At 39.9% G+C, this 24,468-nt stretch overlaps 4 protein-coding genes across 6 annotated transcripts; 2 read left to right on the top strand and 2 right to left on the bottom strand.

Moving 5' to 3' along the window:
• The first annotated feature begins 235 nt into the window (after positions 1 to 235).
• Positions 236 to 3,424, top strand: LOC135613032 (ammonium transporter 3 member 1-like). Its single transcript, XM_065109946.1, has 3 exons — positions 236 to 994; positions 1,068 to 1,353; positions 2,742 to 3,424. Exons 1-3 carry the CDS (start codon positions 350 to 352, stop codon positions 3,260 to 3,262), a joined length of 1,452 nt encoding a protein of 483 aa, XP_064966018.1. The 5' UTR covers positions 236 to 349; the 3' UTR covers positions 3,263 to 3,424.
• A 1,917-nt stretch (positions 3,425 to 5,341) lies between these two features.
• Positions 5,342 to 10,030, top strand: LOC103986371 (bifunctional aspartate aminotransferase and glutamate/aspartate-prephenate aminotransferase). The gene is made up of 10 exons (XM_009404360.3): positions 5,342 to 5,608; positions 5,685 to 5,919; positions 6,028 to 6,121; positions 6,203 to 6,306; positions 6,913 to 7,161; positions 7,270 to 7,383; positions 7,687 to 7,770; positions 9,219 to 9,389; positions 9,464 to 9,577; positions 9,683 to 10,030. Exons 1-10 carry the CDS (start codon positions 5,487 to 5,489, stop codon positions 9,821 to 9,823), a joined length of 1,428 nt encoding a protein of 475 aa, XP_009402635.2. The 5' UTR covers positions 5,342 to 5,486; the 3' UTR covers positions 9,824 to 10,030.
• A 1,058-nt stretch (positions 10,031 to 11,088) lies between these two features.
• Positions 11,089 to 14,805, bottom strand: LOC135613031 (probable alkaline/neutral invertase D). Of its 2 annotated transcripts, none has more exons than XM_065109943.1 (5): positions 14,665 to 14,805; positions 13,894 to 14,302; positions 13,102 to 13,533; positions 11,789 to 12,347; positions 11,089 to 11,531 (listed from the first exon to the last, which is right to left on the bottom strand). In XM_065109943.1, the coding sequence occupies exons 2-5, from the start codon at positions 14,275 to 14,277 to the stop codon at positions 11,209 to 11,211; spliced, it is 1,698 nt and encodes a 565-aa protein (XP_064966015.1). In that variant the 5' UTR covers positions 14,278 to 14,302; positions 14,665 to 14,805; the 3' UTR covers positions 11,089 to 11,208. The 2 variants fall into 2 exon arrangements, with proteins under 2 accessions (XP_064966015.1, XP_064966017.1); XM_065109945.1 differs by lacking the exon at positions 14,665 to 14,805 and adding an exon at positions 14,463 to 14,485.
• Positions 14,806 to 18,238: 3,433 nt separating this feature from the next.
• On the bottom strand, positions 18,239 to 24,149 carry LOC103986373 (3-phosphoinositide-dependent protein kinase 2). 2 transcript variants are annotated; one of them, XM_009404367.3, is made up of 11 exons: positions 23,588 to 24,149; positions 21,842 to 22,022; positions 21,653 to 21,705; positions 21,471 to 21,572; positions 21,296 to 21,401; positions 21,128 to 21,206; positions 20,302 to 20,467; positions 19,588 to 19,722; positions 19,319 to 19,488; positions 18,781 to 19,003; positions 18,239 to 18,698 (listed from the first exon to the last, which is right to left on the bottom strand). In XM_009404367.3, exons 1-11 carry the CDS (start codon positions 23,798 to 23,800, stop codon positions 18,615 to 18,617), a joined length of 1,512 nt encoding a protein of 503 aa, XP_009402642.2. In that variant the 5' UTR covers positions 23,801 to 24,149; the 3' UTR covers positions 18,239 to 18,614. The 2 variants fall into 2 exon arrangements, with proteins under 2 accessions (XP_009402642.2, XP_064966014.1); XM_065109942.1 differs by lacking the exons at positions 18,239 to 18,698; positions 18,781 to 19,003 and having other exon boundaries at positions 19,325 to 19,483; positions 23,588 to 23,937.
• Between the last annotated feature and the right edge of the window lie 319 nt (positions 24,150 to 24,468).

The following is a 24,468-nucleotide window of genomic DNA, read 5'->3' as shown; positions in this document are numbered from 1 at the left end:
ACAGTCGATTCCGACCCGTCCATTTGGTCTTTGGGATTGATCAGGCCGTCCATCACGGATCGCACAAATCTCAAAACATAGACTTCTTCAATCAGCACCGTTCATGTACGAGTCCCAGGTTTCGGGGATTCCCTTTGTCTCTCTCTCTCTCTCTCTCTCTCTCTCTCTCTCTCGGCAGAATCTGAATCTTCAGCCTCACAACTTGATCCCATCTATTGTATATGGTGTCTTCTTTTCTTCTCGAAGCAGAGAAAGAAAAGAGAAGGAGGGCTTCTTCTCCTCCATTTCTCTCCTCTGTAGACTTTGTTTCAGGGACTGTAGCGAGTGGCAGCTGGTACAGTTTGCAGCCATGTCGGTGCCGGTGGCGTACCTGGGGAACACGTCGGCGGCCGTGGCCGACTGGCTCAACAAAGGCGACAACGCATGGCAGATGATATCCGCCACGCTGGTCGGCATGCAGAGCATGCCGGGGCTGGTCATCCTCTACGGGAGCATCGTGAAGAAGAAGTGGGCGGTGAACTCGGCCTTCATGGCGCTCTACGCCTTCGCCGCCGTCTGGATCTGTTGGGTCACATGGGCCTACAACATGTCGTTCGGAGACAAGCTGCTGCCCTTCTGGGGAAAGGCCAAGCCGGCGCTGGGCCAGAAGTTCCTCATCAAGCAGGCGGAGCTGCCGGCCACCACCCACTACTACCACGACGGCAACGTGGAGACGGGCATGGCCACGCCCTATTACCCCATGGCCTCCATGGTCTACTTCCAGTGCGTCTTCGCGGCCATCACCCTCATCCTCCTCGCCGGCTCCCTCCTCGGTCGCATGAACATCAAGGCGTGGATGCTCTTCGTCCCCCTCTGGCTCACCTTCTCCTACACCATCGGCGCCTTCTCCCTCTGGGGCGGCGGCTTCCTCTACCACTGGGGCGTCATCGACTACTCCGGCGGCTACGTCATCCATCTCTCCTCCGGCATCGCCGGCTTCACCGCCGCCTACTGGGTTCGTCCTCCCCACTACCTAATTCAATCTTACGTGGTGAAAGTGTCAGCGCCGGCTGATCCAAGTTCATCAGGTCGGCCCGCGGTCCACCAAGGACCGGGAGAGGTTTCCGCCCAACAACGTGCTGCTGATGCTGACGGGAGCCGGGCTGCTGTGGATGGGGTGGGCGGGGTTCAACGGCGGCGACCCCTACTCCGCCAACATCGACTCCTCCCTGGCGGTGCTCAACACTAACATCTGCGCCGCCACCAGCCTCCTGGTGTGGACGTGCCTCGACGTCATCTTCTTCAAGAAGCCGTCCGTGATCGGAGCCGTCCAAGGAATGATCACCGGCCTCGTCTGCATCACTCCCGGTGCAGGTATGCATATCACACGACCAACTCCAATCTCAAACACCCCACCTTCTCATGCATCAATCAACTCCTTTCGAACAAGATCACATAAAACAACTTCATCAGATTCAGGAGTGTGAATGGTCCGTAGAACCTGCAACTGGCCGCCGTCAAGATTGACGGGAATCACGCTCCAGTGATTCCTCAGACTTTTGTGGATCATTAAATCGACTCTTTTGACTTTTGTGCATCATTTCCGAATGATGTCATTTCACATTTGTGTCTCTTTTTTCTTTAATGCCTTCAATATTTATCTCCCCCCCCTCCTAATGAAACAGTTCTCACAGATCAATACTGGACTGAGTTCAACTTGAAAATGGGATCAGACTATATTACTGCACAGACCAGTCAAAATTCTTTTTAGTATTAGGAGAGAAGAGAGATCATCATGAAATCACCCATTCAATTTTCTACCCCAACCATGAATTCTTTGGGCAATAACACTTGCCAGCTGTTGCCATGTCCTGTAGTCAAAATTACTGCTTCAAACAAGAATAAATAGTATTCAGCAATTGAAGTAGAAATGTTTTCTGGAAATTTTCAGACCAAAGTAGGAGCTTCTGATTCCACAATGACTGCTGAGAGATCATAAGAAACATATGATTCACTCAAAAAGTTTTGATGCAGTTTGGACCACAAGCACTTGATATGACAATCCAATGAAAGCTCAACTATGATATGCATTCACTGCTTACTGTAACTTTGTCCTTTACAGTCGTAGTATAAGGTTGAATCTGACCATTGCTTACGGCAGGGAAGAAGACCAGCCTTTGCTTCTTCTGCATGCACAATATAAAACTGGATTAGATCTCGAGTGCTTGATCTTGATCTTATTTTTTGTTCCCTGGATGATTCACGATACTCTTGTGAAAGAAGTCATCTTCACTGGTGATTTCCTTTGGACTTTTCAAAGTTGGAGAAAGATTTCCAGAAGATATAAAACCGCCCACAGCAGCCATCGCTTTTCATGGTTGACGTGAGTCTCGGGGAAATGCTTTAGTGTTAATGCATCATCGCCAGCATCTTCTCAGTTGTCTGATGCAGCTGTTTCCGACTGCTTTCCTCCCTTCTGAAACATCCAATCGGAGTGCATAGAAGTGGAAGATGGTTTCAAAAGGCTGGCTTGATTGGGATGTCTTACTGTACCAGTAAAGGGAGATATCATCCTCATCAGTAGCAGAATTCATTGAATTGTCTGCCACCATCATGATTACATCTTCCTGCTTCAGCTTCTTTGAACCACCAATTACCTCTTTAACTCTGCATGAAAAGTCTGAGAACATTTGAGCATTAGTTACTTACCTGTTCTTTGGATTAGCAGAGAAATGGATCTCAAAAGCTCTGTTATTACTCAGGTTTGGTGCAGGGATGGGCCGCCATAGTGATGGGTGTGCTGTCGGGCAGCATCCCCTGGTTCACCATGATGATCGTGCACAAGCGCTCCCGCCTCCTGCAGCAGGTGGACGACACCCTGGGCGTCTTCCACACCCACGCCGTCGCCGGCTTCCTGGGTGGCGCGACCACCGGCCTGTTGGCGGAGCCCACCCTGTGCGCCCTCTTCCTCCCCGTCACCAACTCGCGGGGCGGCTTCTACGGCGGCGTCGGGGGCGTGCAATTCCTCAAGCAGCTCGTGGGCGCGCTGTTCGTCGTGGGGTGGAACATCGTCGCCACCACCATCATCTGCCTCGTCATACGGCTGGTGATGCCGCTGCGCATGTCGGAGGAGCAGCTCACCATCGGCGACGACGCGGTGCACGGCGAGGAGGCCTACGCGCTGTGGGGCGACGGGGAGAAGTACGATTCCACCCGGCACGGCTGGTACTCGGACGAGACGCAGCACAACGCGGTGGCCACCGGTGTCACCCTCAACGTTTAGGAGGCGAAAGCAAAGTGTGGAGGAGCGTGCAAGTGTTCGAGTTGGGTATTGTCTGCGCTACTTATCTTTTGGTGTGATCATTATTGGATTATGGAAAGGAATGGTTAGGGGATTGATAGGATAATTGTAAGTGTTACTTTGTATACTAGTTTGGATTATTTAGCTATTACTTAAAAAAATTATTTATGAGAAAAACAATAATATACTATTGCTAAAATAAGTGGGCATAAAATATTCATCTAATAATGGTAATTAGGCAAGTCAACATGTCAAAAATAAGAAACACTATCAACATCTGGCAAAACAAGCTGGAGAATGAGCATGCATACTACATTTTTTTGTGACATAAAAGCAATGTACTTCCTGTGAATCACCAAGAAGAACATGGTAGTTTGCTCAATGGTACAAGAACAAGAGGGACACATCAATTTGCTGACCAATTCTCACCACAAATAAAATACAAATGAGGAAAATAATCTAGCCAGTAGCACTGTTTTTGGGGAAAAGTTCTTCGGAGGAACTGATTTTGGATTGTTTATAGCTTGGTTTTTCTTTCACCTTTTCGTTCTTAAAAGGATTTTAATTTTGAATAATATTATCTGATATTTTTTAATTTTAAATAATACTGTCCGTACCGGGTGATAAGTAGATTGACGCACGAATCATCCACTATCAGATGGTACCATCGATCGGGATCATTTCTGTCTCGTTATCATGATCAAGGGAGAACGGTGGTATTAATCGAGGAAAGAAAGGAAAGAGAGAATAAAAAGAAAACCTAGAGTTCGGCATTGCTCTCTCTCATCGTCTGTCGATGACTTCTCTCGACATAAGGAGAAGAATATTCGGTGTTGCGGGGAGAAGAGAGGCGACGTTGCAAGCAAAAAAAAAAAACAACGTTGCTTCGTTGAAACCATTTTTTTTTACTTTTATATATATCAAGAATTTTAATTTTAAATAATACTATTCTTATGTACCAGTTTAGCAGTAGATCGATACACGAACCATCCACCACCGGATGATATTATCGATTGGGGTTATTTTCGTCCCATTATCATGATCGAGGGAGAAAGATAAGATTAATCGAAGGAAGAAAGAAATTAGAGAAGAAGAGGAAAACCTGAAGATCGACGTCGCTCTCCCTTCTCGTTTGTCGATGACTTCTCTCGATGCAAGGAGAAGAATCTTTGGTGTCGTGAACAGAAAAAAAAAAATGAAAATAATTTTTTTTACATATATATATATATATATATATATATATATATATATATATATATATATATATATATATATATATATATATATATATATATATATATATATAATTGTGAGAGATTGAGACTATCTTTGTATGAGATTGAGACCACCAGAGGTCTACTCAAGGTAGGTAGTCCAAAGGAAGCATCAAAATCTGAGACTAAACTATGTTTTTCAAGGCGAAAAGACAAGACTGTTTCTTCTAATAAAAAAAAATTCAACTTTTAGGGCACCAATCCGTAGAAGAAATCGAGGCGGCGAAAGAAAGGAAGGAATCGATCGAGAAACAAAACACAAATTCGTTTAAACCCAACCTAGATCTTTCCGAAAGCAGATCCAAGTTGTTCCGATTACACCAGATCGATTCTATTCCGCTTTACACAAATCGATCTGCCCAAATCCCAATCTCCAGAAAAATACATCTGCGAGAGAGATAGAGAGAGATAAAGAGAGGGATAATGTTGCTGATGGCTGAGGCGGCGAGATTGTCGATGAGCAGACGTGATCGAGTCTCCCTTCCACTGCAGACAGCCGACGCATAGTCCAACGCCAAGGCGAACAAGCAAGCAAACTGTGCTCTGTGATTGGTGTAAGAAGCGGGCCCCGCATGAGCAGCCCCGCTGGGTCGGCCGTTTTTTATTCCAATAATTAAGGAGGGTAGTAAACTCGGTTGAAGACAAAAAAACACGTGGCCGTAATGCTTAATAGACTGCTACCAAACTTTGTAACGTAGTTTAGTATTCCGTTATATATACATATGAAACCGTTACGATGGCCGTTATTTCGGGATGTATATTAGAAATGCTCTCGGCACTGTTACCGGGGTTGGTGCGAAGAAGACGAGGACTACTTGCTCGTGTTTGGTGGTGTTGGTTGGTGGCGGCAGACAGAAGAGAGGAATCGAGTTGCTATATTAATACATCAGCCACCCCGGCTGCCCTGGAAAGGCTCTCTCAGCTACCCATCAATGGAGGCCTCTCTCTCCTTCCGTCGCCCCTCCTCCTCCCCTTCTTCATTCTTCTCCCGATCCCCTAATCCCCTCCGGTCTCTTCCGGACTTGGATGCGCCAAAGATCCTGTCTTTTCCGATGTAGGTTTGGGTTTCCTCCAGATCCCCTTCTTTTCGAGACCTTTGAGTTGGTTTTGACGGACGGTCTGCGCGACAGGTCGTGGAGCAGGAAAAGGTGCCATATTTCGGCCGAGATGGGGGTGAAGTCGGCCCTCTCTCCGGATTCGACGACGCCCGTCGATCTCTCGGTGAGTCCCAGGGTGAGCTCGCTCAAGCCGTCGAAGACCATGGCCATCACCGACCAGGCCACCGCCCTCGTGCAGGCTGGTGTGCCCGTCATCAGGTTGGCTGCTGGAGAACCTGATTTCGATACCCCGGCTGCGATTGCGGAGGTGAATCTCTTCGATCTATGCGGTATCTAGGCTTTGATTAGATAAAGGTCGAATCTTTCTTGAACTTCCATATACTGAGGTTTTTGTGATTGTTGGGTGGTTGTGAAGGCTGGGATTAATGCAATTCGAGAAGGTTATACGAGGTATACTCCAAATGCCGGGACTCTGGAGCTCAGAAAGGCAATTTGTCATAAGCTTGAAGGTCAGTTATCAGGAATTTTTTGTGATGTTTGTTATGTTTAAGGCTGCAAAGAAATTGATTCTTGATGTTTTTCAACCGCAGTCGAGAATGGTTTGTCCTACACACCTGACCAGATTTTGGTTAGCAATGGGGCCAAACAGTGTAGTTTGCAAGCTGTGGTTGCAGTTTGTTCTCCAGGGGATGAGGTGAAAATCATCCTTGCTGTTTACTGATAATTTTGATAATTGCAATTGTAATCGCTTTTTCATCTTATTTGGTTTTTCTTTGCTCTCATAGTTGTTTCTTTACTTGAATTGTACAGAACAATACATGTTACTGATGCACTTTGGATTATTAGTTTGTATGTGTTACCAAGTGATTTTTTTGTACAATATGGCTTATAACCCTGCCATTTATTATTAGCAATAAATTGTTCCATATGTCAAGAAGAAGTGAATATGATCAGTAGGATACAAAATCACGTGAATGGAAAAGCAAACTTTGGTTACTTGCTGAGATTGATTGGTTCATGTTTCTCTTGATAACTATAACAAATTACCACCTACCATGTGATACATGGCTTTTCTCTTTAGGTTATTAGAGTATTTAACTAGTGATATTGCCCTAAACAGTGCTCAATGGTGTGAAACAATCTCTCTAGCTGATCCCAAGTATTTGGGACAATGCGCCTGGTTGTATTGGAGCATCTTACTAAGTTTGTCACTGTTTCCTTCATGATTAAAGTTTCTATATGGAACATTTTATACCATGCTTGGTATCTCACAAGAAAATACACTAATTTCTTTGTTCAGGTTTTAATTCCAGCACCATACTGGGTCAGCTACCCTGAGATGGCTAGGTTGGCTGATGCAACTCCAGTAATTCTTTCAACAAACATATCAGACGACTTCCTACTAAATCCAGACTTTCTTGCTTCAAAGATCAATGAGAAATCAAGGCTGCTTATACTTTGTTCTCCATCCAATCCTACTGGTTCTGTTTATCCAAAGAAACTGCTTGAGGAGATAGCTGACATAGTGAGGAAACATCCAAGGCTTTTGGTGAGGTTTCCATAAATGAAATCTAGCTGTGAATTTATAATAAATTAATAACAAATTCTTATGAGTTCAATTTATTGACCACCTTGGATACTTCTGTTTGTCTCTCAGGTTTTATCTGATGAAATATATGAACATATCATTTATCCACCAGCCAAACACATAAGCTTTGCTTCACTGCCCGGAATGTGGGAAAGAACCTTCACCGTGAATGGGTTTTCTAAGGTAGTTGGTTTTTATGTGTATTTTTTTGGTCTTATGAATCAAAAGGATTGTCTTGGCAAAGATATGGAATCTAGTGCCAGAAATTCAATCTTTGTTGCTGCACAATTAGTCACATTGATCATGGCTACAAGAAACATAGTAGTTCTTCATTATATTTCTGTCATCCGTCGGACAGTTTATCATTTGATTGGTTTTGAGTTGAATTACCTAAACAATTTACAATCTCTTGGTTGAACCATCATTTTGCTATTTAGGACATTATCAATGACAAGGCTTTGAATCTGATGGTTGCATGTTTTCTAGGCTTTTGCAATGACTGGTTGGCGACTTGGGTACCTTGCCTGCCCTAAACACTTCTTAACAGCTTGTGGAAAGATTCAGAGCCAGGTAAATTATCTCTTCCTTGACAATATTCAGAGGTCTCATTAATGGATCTTTGATCTAAGATGGCATACATCTACAGTAGTTATTTGTTAGTTCTTCTGTTGTCTTTATATCTTTATCTAGCTTTGTCTTCCATTCAAAACCACTGGATGATAAGCAAAACTTGCCTTTCCTGCTTAAAGTCGCTAAAAGAAGAGAAATATGTCAATATCCGGATGAAGTTTGTGAAAGGGAAATATTATCTGTTGCATACATGGTATGTAATTTCGAATAGTACCGGTCCGACGGCATACCGATACGCGGACCGCTCATTATCGGACGGAACGTGCTACAGTGCTACAGTAAGAGAAAAAATATTTAAAACCACTCGGTACGTCCTGATGTACCGCTCGGTACACGGTACCATACCGTACCGAGCCAACCTCGAAATATCGGTACGGTACGGTATTGCATACCTTGGTTACATACATAGGTATAAATTGCAAAAAGGGATTTAAAGTTCCCTCCAAGATATAATCCAAACACCCTTAGATATTCTTCATACCAATGAGTGCCAATTTTGAATCTTCTAATTCTAACAAGGAATGCAAATAGGGCATGATCTAACATGATCTTTTCTTTTATGAAATGAAATGTACCCACTATCTATTCAAAAAACTGGGCAGCTAGTCGATCACCTGCATTACAAAAACCATTTGAGCCTTTACCTCTACAGAAGTTTGTGATCCTGCAAGTTGTCATATTAGCTTCTGTAGGAATATATCTTGCAAATAGAAAATTGCTCTAACAGATTCTAGTTGGCATGAGGCAATTGCCCAAAGAAACAACAATGCAGAAGGGGATATTTAGTTCATTGAATCATGTAATGAAAATTTAATGAATTTTAGTATGGAGTATTTATTTATATCAAAATATTGGGCTAAGGTGTCAAAGATATGTGTAATATAACTGCTATCATTAGTATATTGTGAGCTTTACAGTCATGGCATAGAGTGCCCCTTTATCATCTGTACTAATACATATCTGCAAGGACCCAATAGTCAATTAATTTGGCTGGCATGATGCCAACTGCAGATCATGTAGTTTATAATAACTGGCCATGGCTTACACAGTTATAACTAGCATTCCGAATCCCTAGTAAAGTTTGCTGATAGAGGAAGCTGGTTCTAGAATGGTTTGGCACACTTGTAAATTGACATTCAGAATCTGATAGTTTATTTGTTCAAAAATGGAGCTTTTCCATATTAATCTGTCATTAATTTTCATAGCCAGATTAACAAAAATATATAATTTAAAAAAGTTGTTCTTATAGTTTACCATGAGAGATTTTTATCTTTGTTCTTTCCTATGATTGATTACATATAATCCAGTTAGAATTGGTTTTTCTCTTGCCTCTTGTTTCATTATCTTTACATGTCTAAACAATTCCAATGAGTCTGTACCTGCTGCAGTCTACCTCTGGTGCTAGCAGCATATCCCAGAAAGCTGGACTTGCAGCTTTAGGTTTGGGCTATGCTGGTGGCGAAGCAGTCTCGGTCATGGTGAAGGCATTCCAGGAAAGACGAGATTTCTTAGTCGAAAGCTTTAAAGAATTGGAGGGTGTCAAGATATCAGAGCCCCAGGTAAACAATATTTTGTTATTCATACATTTATATCCATTTTTATTAGCTTACACACCAATATTCTTCAACAACAGGGTGCTTTCTATCTGTTCATCGACTTCAGTTCCTACTACGGTTCTGAGGTTGAAGGATTTGGCACTATCAAAGACTCTGAATCCCTTTGCCGGTTCTTCTTGGACAAGGGCCAGGTGAGATCAGCAAGCCATAACGTGGTTTCTGGACCCTGAATAAGCATAAGCTTTACACATTTAAAACAAATGTCTGGATTAACATAATTGATGTCTTGTTGGCAGGTTGCACTTGTTCCAGGAGATGCATTTGGAGATGATAAATGCATTCGGATCTCATATGCTGCATCTCTATCAACCTTGCAAGAAGCAATGAAGAAAATAAAAGAAGCCATTGGTCTCCTTAGAGCACCTGCTGCTGTCTAATTGTTGTGAGATTCTTTCCTCGAAAAATTAGTACAAGAATTTGTACTAGTTCCCAAGTGCATCTGACATTACTGCTGTTGTATTAGTGTATGCTTTGCTCATAAAACCAAAAATATTTTGCAAAACATCTGAAGGACAAATAGTCCATTCTTGGAATTTACATCTTTCAAGAAGTAATAAACTTGGTTCAATCACTGGTTCATGATATCTCCAGTTTGTTGTGTTGATTGCAGCTTACAAGGTGTAGAATTATCTGAGAAAATGCTTGAACATATTGGTATTAGTTTATTGCCTTGTTGGCTATTTGGATTTGGATAGGATGAAAGTTGTGAATATTCTATTCGTTGTAATTCTATTATTAAATGATAATGATAACGAATTGGGTTCTTCGGGTAGACATCATCTTGATGTAGGTTTATCATTTATGGATCCTTGAAATGAGTTTGGGATGGTCTTCAGAAAGGAAAATAAGTACTCTATAGTTTCATCATAGAAATCCATCATATTTGTTGCTAGTTGTTACAGCAAGTCTCCCCCTAATGTTACTGCTTCAGGAGAATGACTTCCAACACCACCATCAACAGGCAGATGGTCTCTCTGGGTGACAGATTCTATTTAGAAACAGGCTAATTTGGAGGTGCCATGAAGAGCAGCATTTATCAGATCTTTAAGTAATGACAACCACAAACAACTTCTGCTGAGTAAATCATGAAATTTCTTAAACAGATTTATCTCTGTTCATGCTGTTACTACAGAGTAATTAGTTTGAAGCACAAAACAACACGGCGATAAGTGGCACATACAATGCTTGAGAACAGGCTTTTCTTGAGAAGAAGGCAGGTCAGAGACCAAACCAATATTATTAATAAGTCAAAGAATTACAAAGAGAAAAAAAGTTAAAACAAAAAATACAGCAGAATATAAGAAACTACAGAAACAGAAGTAGCAGCAGACTCTTCCTTTATGCTTGTGAAAGTCCATCTACAATTAGCATCTGCAATGCTCGGAACAAACTAAATCTTGCATCTGTATTCAGAACTGATCCAGATAACATCAGACGGATTTGTATTCAGATGATCGACAAGAGTTTCTTCTTTGATACAAAAATGTTTGTGATGATCTTGGATAAACATTCTCACCTTGACAAGAATGATATTATTGATGGTGGCTATCTTGTAGAGAACGACACCTTTGATCAAAAAGGATGAAACTCGACGAAATCGTCACAGAATTTGTGATACAAAAAAGTTTGTGACGATCTTGGATAAACGAACTCACCTTGTAACAAGAATGAGATTTATTGAATGTTGGATATCTTCTTGAGACCGACACCTTTGATCAAAAAGGATGAAACTCGACGAAATTGCCACAGAATTTGTATTGGATTATAGGATCATGTCCAGTGAAATCTCCGGGCAGGTCCATGAGGCTGATCTCTTTATTAGAGGCTTCATGGCTTTGTCCTCTTCAAGAGAGACCATCCCAAGATGAGATGGGTCTTCCAGCATCATCTTCGATACCAAATAACCTGCAATGGACCATGTCTGAAACTTCCTTGCCTGCTTGCCGATGTATCTTCCTAGCTTACCATCATAGTATTCTGGCCAACTGTCTTTTAACAGTCTGCTCTCTGCAAGCTCTATTGCTCGTCGTGCAATCTGGGGTCGACCGGTCTTTATACAGGCTGCAGTGAGCAGCCACAGAAGCACTGCAAGTGTAGCAGAAAATAAGAAAGTAGCTTGAAGAATTGTTGAAATATAAAGCATTAAATTTATACAATCAACTAAATGCTGATGGCCATGCAAATGAACAACTAGTAGCAAAATAACTAGAAGAAACAAATTTGATGAAGTTCAAGGAAAATAGCATGGATCAATGGTGGACAAAATTTTTCTGCTACCTACTTGACCTTTGAGATATGCCAAAAGATGAAAGAATCATGGGTTGTCTGTTACTTGCACTTACCTGGCCAAGATCCTCCATTGTGGTAACTCCATCTGGTGTTCTTGGGGTCACAGCCAGTAACTATCCGCCACTCATGGCTCTCTATGGCAGGGTAAGTAACCTTGAGAGGCATTTCTCCAACCAGCTCTTCCCAACGTTCTTCAATGAGATCCATCACAGCCATGGATTGCTCAGGGGTAGCAAGAGATGACAAAATAGCAACACAGTTACCCAACGCAAACCAACGGAAGTCCATCCTTGCAGGGCTGACATTTCCGATGAAGTAACCACCTCGAGTAGGCATGAAATCAAACACCCAATCTGGGATTGAATCAGGAATCACATTGAACTTGTTCACAGCTGTGTGAGAGTATTCCTCGGTTTTGTAGCGATAAATGTCATTTAGTTGCTGGAAATCAAGCCAAAAGTAGGTTCTCATGTGATAACTTAGAGCATGCAAACGTTTCACTATTCGCTCTACAAATTCCTTTCCCTCTGAATCATGTTTGAGCATTGTCAGAGCACACCTCAATGCCATAAAGAAAAGAGCTTGGATTTCGATAGGATAACCATATATACCCTGAGAAGCCGATGTAGATATGTAAATGAGATGAACCAATTAATAATACAATCACTAAAATTTTAAAGCTAAATTTTTGCAGATGCAAATGGCAATTATAATAGTAACCAGGCAAGTAACAAGCAAGTACATGGGGATTTTTATGCACACTAATGAATGATAGAGTAGGCCTAGAGTTTGGTTAGCATTGTACGCTAAAATTCTACTTGGCATGTCAAATTGTGGCTTTGGTCATGACATGAATTAGCAACCCTGAATGGTCAAATTTCTCTATAATTTATTTTTAGCAAAAGTATATGTCTTGGCTCTGGTTCTAGAATCACTTATGCATTCATTATTTACTGAAAGATTATTCATAAACATGAAACCCTTCACCCCCATCCCCCCACAAAATCACACACATGTTCAATTACATGTGAATTCATCACAAAATTATCCTAGCAGTTAGCCCTGCTTACATGTTCAATTTCATTTCCCATTTCACATTCCAGGGCTATTACTCTTGGAAGTTCCATTGGTAAAGCATAAGGCTAAACTAATTGGCACTGCCAAGGTACTGAATTTTCCTAATTTAGCTGAGTTAAAACAATTAAGCGTCAATCAAAATGAAAGCAACAAAAGCAATAAACTTGTAGGTGTTTTTTTTTTTTGTAATTTTGGGACAATGGCTTGTCTGTTCATCTATATCCTGAGAAGTAAAACAGTTCAACTAGATATGCCACTGCAACTGGAAGAAAAATGTCTATGATCTTACCATTCTTCGATCGATCATCGAGCAGCCATCAGCACAGAGCAAGGTTGGAAATGTATCAAAGCCCTCGGACAGACATAAAGTTAGTATAAGCCTTATTCCCTTTTGGCATTCAGGTGATTCTGCAAGAGATGAATCCCCAGTTGACTTCGTATAAGCACGCAGAAGAATAATCCACCAGAACCCAGAGTCAACAGGTGCAACTCTTCCAATTGCGCTCTCACCAAAATCTGCAACCAGTGTGTCGGTTTTCCTAACAGGATCATGCAGCACCTTGAAGCTTGCCGGCATCACACCTTCCCCAAGCTTGAAACGGTCTATCCTCTTTTCCCACCCTTGAAGGTACAGAGTCTTCAAAAGGAAGTTCTTAACCATCTCTGGTTCCCCATTCATCAGAAAAGCCAGTGCACTTGGTACAAAATCGCGAACAAATACCTATGTGAAGATAAATCTCATCAATATAAGTAATGATCTCAGAAAAAGGAATCTACTCTTTAACATCGTTGTTAATACAGCAAAGACCTCAGTATACTCCTCAAAGTAGTAACATCAATGCTTTCACAAACAAAGTTGCAACCAGACACCACACCACTAAGAACTACATGTTCATCAAGAGTTCAAGACATTACAGAAAGCACGAGAAATTTCACTAATTTAAGCGCAAAAAAATATTTTTCCTCTTCCAATACTTTCAATTCCCAGAGAAGACAAAGTAGCAACCTATTAAATATGAACAAATCATGAGCAAAATAAAGACATTTACATATGAGAAGTATAGATTCCAGCAAAAATTACCTGGTCATAGTTGAGGACTTCCTCCGATGCGTGATCATAAGCAGCAATCGTGCCGACGGGCTCCCCCTTGAAATACACTATCGACCTTCTTAGGGCCTCCCAAGCCTCCGCAATGATCGGATGCGGCTCGAACGGGTTCCGAGCCGTGGAGGCCGGTGTGCTGAATCCAGACCTCATGCCTCCGGGAGAGTACAAACTGTCGAAGCTCTCGAGGCCTCTGACATTGATGGAGAGCTCGTTCATCGACCTCTCATCGCACGACCTCTGCCGCTCAATGGGGAGCTTCGGCCTGTCGGGCAGCCGCGACAGGTCAAGATCATCGCCGTCCGCCATCGAGGAGTACGATCCCACCTTCCGCATCCCCGGTTCCTTGAACCCGTTCATCCTTCCAGTACCGGATGCTCACGATCTGCACCACCAAAAGTGCCAATTTTTACCAGAAAATCCAGCTCTGACGACAAATATGATCTGAATTTTTCGCAGAAATGATGCAGTTCTCGAAATTAGGGATGTACAAACAGTAGTAGTATAAGAAGAAGAAGAAGAAGAAGGGAAACGAGAATCCGCACAAAGAAGAGCTCAGGACGAGATTGCGGTCAAAAGCAGGAAAGCCTCCATCTTTACAGAAGAAATCAAACACGAAAAGAAGAAGAAAAGTCGATCTTTTGTTGGCTCTGATCCAACCGACCGTGACACCAGAAAGCAAGCGGGATGAACGCGACAGTTGAAGACGAAAAGAAGAGGCAAAGAAGATGCAGATAGAAAATTTACCAAGGGAGCGTGTAGGCGACGAACCCTAGAGATCTGGAGCGGATCGGAGGGGGCAGGGGAACGGTGGAGGGAGCTGGCGGCGAGCGGCAGAGAGAGAGAGAGAGAGAGGATGCGAAGCATCTCAACTCCCGCGACTGGGTTTGTGCCTTTAACGGCCGTGATGGCTTCCGTGTTACCGGTCGGGTCAGTTACTCCACCCGGTGCCCGGGAGAAGCCGGTCAGCGCACGTGAGACGCATACCATAAAAAAGCATTATTAATTTAAATTTATTTAACTGAAAATTGATAAAATTTAAAAGAATTTTATATCACCACTAATGAATAAATTATTAAGTAATATTATTAAACAATATTAAATTAATTTCATAATTTTTTTTCTCATGTATTGACATGGATAAGGAGATGTATATTATCGATGTCTCGTAGTAAAATATGAAATTTATCGGGATGATTTTTCTAGAAAATATTTATTCATATATTTAGAATTTTTTTTCTAAAAATATTTTTTTAAAAAATACTTAAAATATACCTCAAAAGTTTTCTCATCAAAATTTTTACTTGTTTTTTTAATAAATTTTAATTCTAACCACAGTATTTTTCATTTGGCTCGTTTATAATATTTGTCAATAGCATTTATGATGTTTTATTAATATACTAGAAATATTATAAATAATATTATATCATATTTTTTAATTGTTATTACTTATACACTATTGTAACATTATATTTTTAGGTTCATGATTGGTTTGATTAAGTTCAAAAATCTATTTAGATCATTTATAATATTTTTTAATATATTTTATGATGTTCATGACCAAAATACCATAACAAATAAAAAATATGATGACAAACAAAAACATATAACAGACGAAAGAATTTTTATTTCTAAATTAAAGATATTATTTGAGAAAAAAAATAAGAGATATTAATTGAAAAATATTTAAAATAATATTTGTTTTGGAAATATCTTAGCGGGCCGGCCGGGAGGAGAGAGAAGGGGAGGGACTCATTTGACGGCTCTCGTGAGTCGTCATCGATGGTGATATCGGTGTCCGTGAAGTGGGCTGTCTTCTTGTGGTGGCAGGTGGGGGATGCTCTCCACAAAATAATTGCCCTCTCTCTCTCTCTCTCTCTCTATCTCTCTCTCTCTTCTTGTATTGTATTGGTGGAAGAATTCTCGCACGTGTAGACGACTTTCTTGCAAAAAAATAATTTAACAATATTATATTATAAAGTTTGCAAATAATATATCTTTCGATTACAAAGTTGAGTATGACATTTGTAGTTAACATTATTTTTAAAATTAAAAAATAATATAAAATACCTAAAATACTTTTTAATATTTTTAGCATCATTTTTAATAACATTTTATAGAGATTTAATTATATATTTTTCCTTATAGCACCTGCCAAAGTAAATGGTTTTTGTAAGATATAATCTTTGGAGCAATTCATATGCTTTTAGAGATCATAGTATTTATTGGTGCATGTTAGGAATGAACATGAAGAAACAAGGGATGCATCTTCCAGTAGAAGAAGGCTCTTAAGTGTTTCATAATAGTAACAATAAAAGGGTCAGTATAATTTTCAGAAAGTAAAACATGAAAAGAGCAGTAATTCTGACAAATCATTCTCCAAGTCTGGATTTGACTTCCTTAATGAGTCTGTTTCAAACAAGATCTTCTTTCAGTACAATAACCAATATGGGATGACTCATGTTGACCTATGGCAAGTTGCAAAGAGATGAAGAACTTATCCATTTGCATCAACAGTTCCCTTCTACCAAGCAACAGTAGTCAAATTTGGGGAACAGAGTGTCAAATATGGGGAGCTGTATGTAGTCAAAGCCAAAGAGAGTGAATGAAGCCAGAGAATTTGCATTAGAAGGCAAAAGATGACACAGACTCCATGCAAGTTTAGTTTTGACCTCCAAATGAAGAAAATATCATCTAGGTGGGTCTGGTCATGGTGGATAAGGGAAGCTGCATATATGCTTTTTGCTCTGCCTATCTTCTGCAACTCATTTTGCTTACCCACCCACCCCACTTTGATCCAACTAACACAGGTTAGTCTCTGGTCAGAGTTATTGTGGTCAATTATGGATCATGGTCAACAAAGGAGGGCTAGAAAAGCTTCAGTTGTGTTGTTCATGAACATGGAAGCAGATGATGTCAGTTTAAGGAATGAATTGGAACATGATATACACACCTACTTGGTTCACATTTTAGGTTGACCTTCTCAAAATAAATCAAAGGTTTCCTAAGCTGTCACAGAATCCAAAGTTGGTGATTCATGTTTTTGTTTTCTGCTTGGGTTGGCATTCATCAACTCCATACTGCAAACTGGGTCTTTGTCAGTTTAGAATTTGCCTAGGTTGTCTCTTATCTGGTTGTCAACATGTTTGGTTAAATGAAGAAGAAGATTCAAATGGGAAGAACTTCTGTGACAAAATAGATACAGTGGATTCAACATCCACATAGTCCAACATCTCTTGGTACTCACAAATCCCATTTTCAACACCACCAATTCTGTCAATGTAATAAAAAAAAAAACCTTCCTAACATCATTTCAGCAATTATAATCCAAAAAATATGATTTATGACCTAATATTTTTACTCAGATACACATTTGACAGTTCATTTGACACAGTGGATGTGGTATCCAATCCATCCAACTATAACTTGGTTTGATTGGACATATATCCATCTTGACCCAATCAATTATAATTTTGAGCAAGCTTTATCATAGTCATGTCTATTTTGAAAAATATCATCTAATTTCTCAAGGTTGAAGACCAGCTGTTGTATGCTAATTTGACAGACTCCATTGGATCCTATGAATATTTTGATATTAATGACAACTAATTATTTTCTCAACTGTGACCTAATTGCATGAACTGATCATTTTCATACTAAGTTGTATCCCATTGTTTAGTCAATTGAAACCACCTGCACTTTTCCATTCAAGTGTTTTTCAAATTTGAACCCTGATTAAGACCAAATGATACATTTGAAGTTAATTATGTGCTAACTGTTAATCTAAATACTTAACTGAGACTCAAAAATCAATTTATCTCAGTTGTAGCATCAACTGATCAATTTCAAAATTAAATGACAATTGATTTAATAATAAATGTCCTTATCAAGCTTAGATGAGCCTAGAATTGGAATTTTGACTCATACAACTGAAATAAGAGGAAACGTGTCATAATCAATTTAATTGAGGTTAATTTCACTTATAAATGTAATCTGAACTAATCTGGATTTCCTAAATCTAATTGTATTTTCCTAGTTCTCCTCATTTTTCAACTTTAGATATAATTACATTAATTGGCCACAGTTGACTCAGGTGCCAAGTGTGTGTCATGTGGACAGACCATGTAATGGAATATAATTATATGGATGCCCCCTCTGAACAGTAGCACCAAACTATCAAGCAAGGAAGCTATCTAAACTGGACTTCAACAGAGGAGGTTGAAAAGAAATCCATAAATACCAGTTTAACCAGACACCAAAGAGGTACTAATCAGACTAACTACATATTTGAAGCATGAAAGTGATTTATGAGACAAGAATAAGGCATTCAAAATCACTATCCTAAGCAATATTGGCCAAGAACAAGGTCATTAACAGGATCAGTAAACAATGACAAGTACATATGACACACCTCGATGCCCCAAAATTTCTGTGGCCGCGTTCCCATCATGGTCAACGAGCAAATACTTCCTCAATCAGACCAAATTGCATCTGTGAATTATGACAATCTACATAGAAAAACTTTGAGATCTTGTACATCAGAATTTTAACATTGGCAGAAGGTAGACCATCTCTGGAATGATGATGCAAGCAGTGAACTGGTACTATTAACTCATTTTATAGTATTACCCTTCTTGAAACAAATTGGTATTTGAAAGAAGTATTATATGTTGGAAAGGTTGTAGCAGTTTGCAGATTCAACAATGTTGAAGCCCTTCGATTGCCTTCTTCCACTGCCATGCCCGCTGTTTTGCATCTTCAAATGAAATAACTTTTTTGGGCTGAAAAACAGTCCATAACATTAGGATTTTACCAGAAAGATCTGTGGATTATATGGTAAAAACTTTGGGCAGAGTAGCATACAGTGCATATCTTGAAATGTGATGAACTTGCCACTTGGACACTGAGGTCACCGGCGTTATCCGACCAAATTATGTTTACATTAGCTGTCATTTTGGAGGGATCCACATATAGCAATTTGGGTTTGTCAGTAAGAATGAGTTGCACTTTTTTGTTAGTCAACTTCTGAACTTTCTTCAGATTTGAGATCATAACAATAGTCTCACCCGGCTCAAGAAACTCTTGCCTGACATTCACAAATTTAGACACTTCTTAAACATCTTTTGAAGCTTTCTAAAGCACACAAAAGCCTGAAAACTAAGGAACTGAGAAAGCATGAATTGCATAAATCTAAAGGAAGTTTGACAAGTTTCTGAATCAACCAAACAAAACAAAAGAAAGGACAACCAAATTAAAGATAATTTTATGGAAAATAATAAAGTCATGCTTGTAAAGTTGATTCCAAAAATAGGATTCTACAATGCTAGACTGTAGACCTTTCAAAAACAACATATAACTGATAATCGATGCCAGGTATTACAAAGCAAGGTTTTGGGTTTACCATTTAGAGTCAAAAGAATCAATTGAAGCCAGCCTAGAAATATGAGACTGAGGCACAAAAGATGATGTGGCAACTGGGCTTCCATCTGGTATGCCTTGTTGGTGAGAGGGAGCACCTCCAACATGTATGGGGTTCCATGAAGTATCCTGACTATCATAATCCACACTGGTCTGAAAATAAGATGATTAGGTACTTGAGAATGAGATCATTGAAAAATCCTTGACATACTTCTAGCAAAACAATCAACAAACGAGAAGTTAGGTACGAACATCCTTCTCCAGAGCAAGTTTTGGTGCTGATGCTTTTCGCAAGTTCTTCCAATCAATTCCTTTGAAAAAAGGATGCTTTCTGAGAGAAGCATAACCATCAGGTCCAGCACCTGGTCTTTTACTTGGATCTGTATCCTGCAATTAAACTTGGATCAAGACAGGAAGCTATACATGTTCAAACATAAAAATTAATATAACAATTAGATCTCAGCATAACAGCAGCAATTTCCAGAAAAATTTAGAAATGTGAAATAGTTAAATCAATCTAGCAAACCATTCTGACATGAATAAGTCAACTATTAATATGTGGGTAGAGGAAGTTGTAACAAAATTTTATTATAAATCATTAAACTTATTTTGACATAGAGAAACAAATATATATATATATGTGTGTGTGTGTGTGTGTGTGTGTGTGTGTGTGTGTGTGTGATTGACAGTATCATATAACTCAAAGAAAACTAGTACAGCAACATAAAGTTTCTGGCAAATGAATTATCAGATGATCATGTCTGATTGTAACACAGTTTCGACAATAAAGTTAGGAAACAAATTATCCATGATAATGAAACAAATTTGTAAAACAAAATCAGTCACAGTGTCATACAGTGCATATACTTGAGCGTTGATGAAATAAAATCTAGTGAAAGAAACAGAGACAAAAAATTGCAATCAAAAGTGAATATATGGTGTTGCAGAAGATTCATTGTTGCTCACCAATAACTTATCAATAAGGTCTCTTGCTTCATGTGAAAAGTACTCAGGAAATTTTAGGTCTCTCGCTATGATCCTTTGGAAAATGAGCCATTCACTAGCATCTTTAAAGGGAGATGAACCAGAGAGCATCTGATATAAGGTGCATCCAAGGGCCCACAGATCATTCCTGTCAAAATCCACCAGATATCAGAATATATTTCAACAGAAATGTCATCAGGAATCGATAATACAAACTATATATATATATATATATATATATATATATAGAGAGAGAGAGAGAGAGAGAGAGAGAGAGTGGCCATTCTCAAACTGTTGCAAGATTTCCCAAACTAACATGCTTCCTAGAACTGATTTCATATTCAGACTTCAAACCTATTTGTAATACTCATATGACTGCTCTTAATTGGATATTACTTCACTAAAGAAGTACATAGAAAAGAAGAAAACATTGTTCAGAAGCTAAATATCAACTTGTTTCTATTAGCAGCTTAAGAATGGCCAATCACATAGAACTCCACATTGAAGGACTTTTAAAAAAAAAACCAACTAAATCTAACTTTCATTATAGATGACAATGAACCATATATATGATACAAGTTGCACATATGATACACAAGGAGCTATGAATTGATAGCTCCTTGTGAGCTATCAATTCATATATTGTTACTTATATTGCATTATTACATATATGACTTGATAGCCGTGTACACAAGGAGCTCCAATAACAGCTTCTTAAAAGAAAACTGACCTAACCCACATGGAAAAACACCTAAAGTAAAAAAAAAGAGGGAATTTCCATAGTTACATGGAAGCAATGTTTACTCACCCGAAGGTTGCTGGAGAAGAATTAAGAACTTCTGGAGGGACATAAGCAGCCGTTCCAACAAAAGTACATGTCTTTTCATCTAAAGACAGAAATAAAAAGGAAAATTCTATTAAGGTTGCTCTATGACCATTTGAAATTAAGAATTTCGGCAATATTGCATAACCTTACTTGCTGAATTTGGAAGAACTGTAATTTGGCTATCCTTGGTGGGCTTCACACTGCCAAAATCAGCAATTTTAATGTGTCCATCAGTGGTCAGCAGTAAGTTCTCTGGCTGCACCAACCAATTATAACATTAGCAATTCTATGAAAAAATGACAGAATTATATACCCATTTTGTTACCTTAATATCCCGATGAATTAATCCTACACCATGGATATATTCCATAGCATCAATAACTTCAGCAGCATAGAAGCGAGCCTCATCCTCAGATAGATGACCTTTCTGCAACCAAGGAAATGAAAATGTTTGGCAAGGAAAGTAAACATTCGCAAGAACAGTGCCAGGTAATATTCAAGAATTACCCTGGTTATTTGGTCAAACAGCTCACCACCTTCACAACACTCGAGTGCCATGTCTTCAAAGCAAAACCAACATAAAACATCAGAGATCAATCAACTGATTAACTTCAAATACTTAGACATGAAGGAAAAAAAAGGATCACATAAAAAGAGATTCTAAACTTAACTCAAGAGAAAAGATAAACAACTTACAGAGAGAGTAGGTATCTTGGAATGTAAAACAAAGCCTGATTATGCCAGGATGGTCCAACTGATCAAGCACAATGCGCTCCAGCTTTACATAAGAAACTTTATTTTCTTTAGCAATAAACTTCTTGTCCATAATTTTCAAAGCATAGACATTTCCTGTGTCCTTTTTCTTTGCCCTGACTACCTGATATGGAAGAATGAGACATCAGAATGACTATCCTTACACATTATGATCCAACACAGATATGACGTACACAGGCATAGAATAAATATTATCAGAAATAATTTAACAAAATATTCTGTATATGTCGTGGCAACTACAAGTGCTTGTTGGATTTCCATCAGCTTATGTGCCAGAATTAAAGCACAAAAACCATCAAGAAAATCTCGATTTGAGAAGATCAGAAATCAAAACCTGATGTACCAGTTATCATTAGGATACATATCAAAGCAAGATGATTATCACTTGGCCGTTGGAGAAGCATCACGTTTAAGAGTAAAATTAAGACAAATGCATGATTTCATAAGGACTCTTATTAAGGATTCTACCAGTTTATAAGCATCGCCCTGATGATAATTGAACCTTGCGTACTATAATTATTATACTGAATGGTAGGAAAAGAGAGTAATTCCACTCGAGAAATGGAGGGAAAAAGGAAAAAAGGCTAACTGTGTTCAAATGCAAAACACTAGAAATTCATACTCCATGATAATAAAAAAAGCAATGCCAATGAACTATTTGAAATTACACTCAACTTTATAATTATGGTTCTCCAAATTGAATAAAGAACTATTGTTCTGACTCAACAAGATGGTGAAGATAACACGATACGGTTCCTTATGATTGATATGACTAATCAAGAACTTGCAATGAAAATTCTAATCACCATGAAAATGTCCAATCAAGCATCCCATTCATGTACACGTCTAAAAGTACAGGGCTTTTAATTCAAGGTATTCTTCCTATTTTCATCTTCAATTTCCAGTCCATGTCCCCATGAAAACATAATAATTAATATATTTACTTGCTGAAGCTAGAAACTAGTTTCCAGGTAGTAGCTTCATCCTCCTCGATGAGTTCTCATTAGCCACTACCTACATCCACAGGTCATAGTCACCATCGTGGTTCTTTCCCACTACCAAAAGTGGATATTTCAATGTAGACGGTAGAGGATCCAAACCTGCTGGTCAATTAATTGGGGAAGTGCCCCGAGGAGCTGATGCCAGATATCCTCAGACCATATGCCAGATCTCGTGGTGATAACCAATGTAGGAACAGAGCAGCAGTGGAGCATAGCAATATGGTGAAGGAGGGTAAAGATAGGGGACAAGCTGAGCATAAAGGGAAGGAACCTAGACAAAGGGAGGTGAGAAAGGAGCGAAGGGGTGACAACATTGTGGATGCATTGAGCGGGACTCGAGCATATCAGAGGAAAGGAAGAACAGTTGTAGGGCAGCGACTAAGGCGGTAAAGATATTCTATTACAGAAAATAATACGTCACAACGTAGGAGATTGAGAGGGTCTCCTCGTGAAATTATTCCTCCAAAGTTCATCGTTTTGTGGTAAAAATCTGCAAAGTCATTATTTTCTTGGAGAATATAATGAGAAAAGCAAAATTCACAAAAGTTTTGGTTTCTCAAACTCACGCTTCCGGTTACCAAACATCTAGCAGTTCGTATGGGATCATTCATCCGAACACTGAATTTATCTTTTTATGCCCAGGATGATAAAATATGAAAGATCGAACCTTTGAGTAGGAACCGACGCCATATATCTTCCCCAGCTCGAAATCATTGATGGTGAACTGCTCCTGCGGCGCCCTGAAGACAATGCTGTTGGTCCTCTGCACCGCCGGGCGGGCATGACCCCCATCCCCGGTCGTCTCCGGCTGCTGCAGCCGGAGCTTCGCCTCGAAGTCCCTCTCCATCTCCTCCCCACCGCCACCACCGACAGCCATCATCCGCCCCAACCGAGGCACCAACCGATCTGCAACCCTTCCTATCTGGGTGGCCTCCGAGGACGGGAGGTGGTCAACGAGGACCCACGAACTATCGGATTTCCCGCCTCCCCTCTCCCTCTAAACTCCCCCTCAGATAAAAAAGGGGGAAGACGCGAGGGATTTCGCCTGCCACCGCCGCAGCCTTATATCGAAGCCCTGAAGAGAAGATTACAAGCTGCAAAACGCAGCATTTGGTCGGGCCGCGGTTCGGCTAAAAGCGGAGATTTCGGAGACGGGAGATGGGAAAGGGCGCAGGGGAGGAGATCGCACATGTGCTTCTTTCTCTCTATTTCCTTATCCTTTTCCTTTTCTTGGGTCCCAACAAAGCGGCATAAAATGTACGATTGAGAGGCGCTATATAACGAACCCTCTTTTATTTGACGAAGCGCTCCCAATTTGTTATCTAAGATATAAATTCTATTATTCCAAGCAGATTAATATTTATTTCTTATTTTTGGCACCATTACTTGACCCAATATTGGGAAATTGAGAATTAGTCAGCACAATGTTTGACCCAAGAAAGTTGACTCAAATGATTAGGCCCACTTGAAGCCCATGTTTAATGGGCCGGATTGATCCGAAATCAGGCCCGGTTTAGAAACCGCATATATGATCGGGTGAACCCGGCC

This window comes from Musa acuminata, chromosome BXJ2-5, assembly GCF_036884655.1.
Source record: "Musa acuminata AAA Group cultivar baxijiao chromosome BXJ2-5, Cavendish_Baxijiao_AAA, whole genome shotgun sequence".
NCBI classification, from domain to species: Eukaryota; Viridiplantae; Streptophyta; class Magnoliopsida; order Zingiberales; family Musaceae; genus Musa; species Musa acuminata.
The sequence above is the reverse complement of the archived record's forward strand: the minus strand, read 5'-3'. Positions and strand labels throughout refer to the sequence as shown.

Bases quoted from the DNA above. Each gene is read 5' to 3' on its own strand.
- LOC135613032 (XM_065109946.1), top strand. From the start codon at position 350: ATGTCGGTGCCGGTGGCGTACCTGGGGAACACGTCGGCGGCCGTGGCC. The intron at 995-1,067 runs GTTCGTCCTCCC...CAAGTTCATCAG, and splicing joins GCTTCACCGCCGCCTACTGG to GTCGGCCCGCGGTCCACCAA. The intron at 1,354-2,741 runs GTATGCATATCA...GTTATTACTCAG, and splicing joins CTGCATCACTCCCGGTGCAG to GTTTGGTGCAGGGATGGGCC.
- LOC103986371 (XM_009404360.3), top strand. From the start codon at position 5,487: ATGGAGGCCTCTCTCTCCTTCCGTCGCCCCTCCTCCTCCCCTTCTTCA. The intron at 6,307-6,912 runs GTGAAAATCATC...TTCTTTGTTCAG, and splicing joins TTTGTTCTCCAGGGGATGAG to GTTTTAATTCCAGCACCATA. The intron at 7,771-9,218 runs GTAAATTATCTC...TACCTGCTGCAG, and splicing joins GTGGAAAGATTCAGAGCCAG to TCTACCTCTGGTGCTAGCAG.
- LOC135613031 (XM_065109943.1), bottom strand. From the start codon at position 14,277: ATGAACGGGTTCAAGGAACCGGGGATGCGGAAGGTGGGATCGTACTCC. The intron at 13,534-13,893 runs GTAATTTTTGCT...ATCTTCACATAG, and splicing joins AAGTCCTCAACTATGACCAG to GTATTTGTTCGCGATTTTGT. The intron at 12,348-13,101 runs GTAAGATCATAG...TCGGCTTCTCAG, and splicing joins CGATGATCGATCGAAGAATG to GGTATATATGGTTATCCTAT.
- LOC103986373 (XM_009404367.3), bottom strand. From the start codon at position 23,800: ATGATGGCTGTCGGTGGTGGCGGTGGGGAGGAGATGGAGAGGGACTTC. The intron at 21,402-21,470 runs GTAACAAAATGG...TGGTTGGTGCAG, and splicing joins TAATTCATCGGGATATTAAG to CCAGAGAACTTACTGCTGAC. The intron at 19,723-20,301 runs GTGAGCAACAAT...GTTTAATTGCAG, and splicing joins ACCTTATTGATAAGTTATTG to GATACAGATCCAAGTAAAAG.